We start from the raw sequence: 2,537 nt of genomic DNA, 5'->3' as shown, positions 1-2,537 counted from the left end.
CCTCCTGTCCCCCTCCTGTCCCCCTCCTGTCCCCCTCCTCTCCTCCTCCTGTCCTCAACACAGATGAGCGGAGAGGCTGCAGGTCAGCAGGTTGAGCCTTGATCGGCGGTGATCGGTGCTTGAGGATAAGTAAACCTACAGCTCAGTCTTTAGAGACTTCCATTCTCTACACATCGTGAAAACATGTAGATCACGTACCGGGTCACATGGAGGTTGCTTCCGCCGGATGTGGCCCGCGGCCGCCAGTTCAATGGGGCTGCTGTACCCTGGGCTCTACTTTTCGTTCAGCGGGGGGCCATAGGGGGGTCCAAGGTCTGTGGTACAGGGGCACTGGCCCCTGTTGGCCCCCCACCAAAACCACCACAGAGTCAAAGTAAAGAAAAGTTGTACTTCATTCTAAATGTATTAATTCTTTTGGCAAATTTCACATCCATAAATGTAAATTCAGCACTAAAAAACCTCATTCCCCACATCTGTTCACTACAGCTGGCACCAATTCAAGTGGGCCGGTACTCACCAGTACGCAGGACCAGTACGCAGGACCAGTACTTCTATATTTTACTCTTTGGTGTCCCGGGACCTTTTCTTGCAGACAGACACTGCTCTGCCCTCTCTCACACGCCAACATGTGAACAACATGTGAACAACATGTGAACGGGGACTGCTGGTCACCCTGGAGTTCAGGCTGGGGGTCCCAGACTGCACAGGGAACTCTGGGAAATATTAAAATGAAGAAGGTCCCCAGGTTTAAGTATGCTGGATGGTTGCGAGACTTTTTAAAGACGTGTTGCGCCCCCGTCAGCTCGCTGTATTAGCACAGCGGTTTGAAAGTAGAAAGTTCATCACGTTCTGCCTGAGAAACGTTTCAGTCTAATGTAGGTCAAACGGTTCCATCAGCAACAGATACTAAACAGTCGGGATCCAAAAATTTACTCTCTGACCTCAAAATCTGTTTCCTCTCTCTCTCCTGAATGCAGCTGTTTCCAGACGTGGGGGGGGGTAAATCCTGAGATAACTTCAGATTCCAGCCGTGGAGGAAATCTGGTTACTTTGGAGAAATGTTTGTTTGACGTCAGCAGAGAAACGTCTGATTAAGCTCCTCGTCATGAGCGCTCTCCATAGCAACGACAAATCCAACCTGGAGCAGCTTCTGTCGTCTTCACCTGCCCCCCCCTCCCCCGCAGCGCCGTCTTCACCTGCCCCCCCCCCTCCCCCGCAGCGCCGTCTTCACCTGCCCCCCCCCTCCCCCGCAGTCCTCAGCTCATTTTTCATTATTTCAAGACGCTGAAGAAGAAGCGGCTCAAACACAGAAATTCTGAGTCAGTTTGGAATTTTATTTCTTCTAAACAACAACCAACCAATCAGCTGCTCGCTCTGTTTGTCCCAGCCACATTTGACACATCGGTTCTTCTTCGTTGGTGTAAAAGCTGAGCGTCAGTATTTAGTTCCCACCACCAAGGAAGAGAGGCTGGGACAGAGAGGGTGTTTTTATTTTACAGCTGATTCCCAAAAGAACAGGGTCAGGGGCCCGGCGGGGCCCGGGGCCCGGCGGGGCCCGTGGTGTGCTTGATGATCATCACCAAGTCTTCTGATTGGCTGATCGTGCAGCTCTGCAGAAACACACGTGAACAAAGAAAACAGGAGGTCGGCGAGCAGCTTCAGAAAGTCTAAAACTGCTCTCCAGAGTCAGACCAGGTCCGGACTCAGACCAGGTCCAGAGTCAGACCGGTTCCGGAGTCAGACCGGGTCCTGCAGAGGAAATGAATCCAGATCAGACCGTCAGACCGGGATCAGCTCCTGTTTGTCCTCTTCGTCTGAACTCATCACTACATCAGCGTTCAGACGGCCGAGTGTCCTCAAACGCACCAACAGCCTCCCCGTCCTCAGCCGACCCCCCCGATCAACGCCGACCTGATGACAAGACTCAATCAACATTTAAACAAGCAGGAAGTGATGTCACAGGTGAAAACAACCAGCTTTCAGATTTAAACCTGTTTATAAAAACAACACGAGAGCAACGGAGTGAACCTGGACCTGGACCTGGCCTGATGTGAACGTGGCGTGACCATGAACATGAACGTGGGCGTGAACGTGGAGTGAACCTGACATGAACGTGACGTGACCATGGCGTGAACGTGGGCGTGAACGTGGAGTGAACCTGACATGAACGTGACGTGACCATGGCGTGAACGTGGGCGTGAACGTGGAGTGAACCTGACATGAACGTGACGTGACCATGAACATGAACGTGGGCGTGAACGTGGCTGTCAACGTGGCGTGAAGGTGGCGTGACCATGAACGTGGGCGTGAACGTGGCTGTCAACGTGGCATGACCATGAATGTGGCTGTCAACGTGGCGTGAAGGTGGCGTGACCATGAACGTGGCGTGACCATGAATGTGGCTGTCAACGTGGCGTGACCATGAACGTGGCATGACCATGAACGTGGCGTGACCATGAACGTGGGCGTGAACGTGGCTGTCAACGTGGAGTGAACCTGACATGAACGTGACGTGACCATGGCGTGAACGTGGGCGT

General features: G+C 52.9%; 1 protein-coding gene across 1 annotated transcript in view; it reads right to left on the bottom strand.

Moving 5' to 3' along the window:
• Positions 1 to 1,779: 1,779 nt before the first annotated feature.
• LOC123970470 (LIM domain-containing protein A-like) overlaps positions 1,780 to 2,537 on the bottom strand; it is a 4,529-nt gene continuing 3,771 nt past the window's right edge. The window contains exons 4-5 of the mRNA XM_046048515.1: positions 2,180 to 2,477; positions 1,780 to 1,911 (exon numbers count right to left, since the gene is read on the bottom strand). Coding sequence (XP_045904471.1) covers positions 1,780 to 1,911; positions 2,180 to 2,477 — 430 coding nt within the window. The remainder of the gene's footprint in view (positions 1,912 to 2,179; positions 2,478 to 2,537) is intronic.

This window comes from Micropterus dolomieu, linkage group LG04 (genome assembly GCF_021292245.1).
Source record: "Micropterus dolomieu isolate WLL.071019.BEF.003 ecotype Adirondacks linkage group LG04, ASM2129224v1, whole genome shotgun sequence".
NCBI classification, from domain to species: Eukaryota; Metazoa; Chordata; class Actinopteri; order Centrarchiformes; family Centrarchidae; genus Micropterus; species Micropterus dolomieu.
Note: the sequence above shows the minus strand (reverse complement) of the source record. Positions and strands in the feature narration are given on the sequence as shown.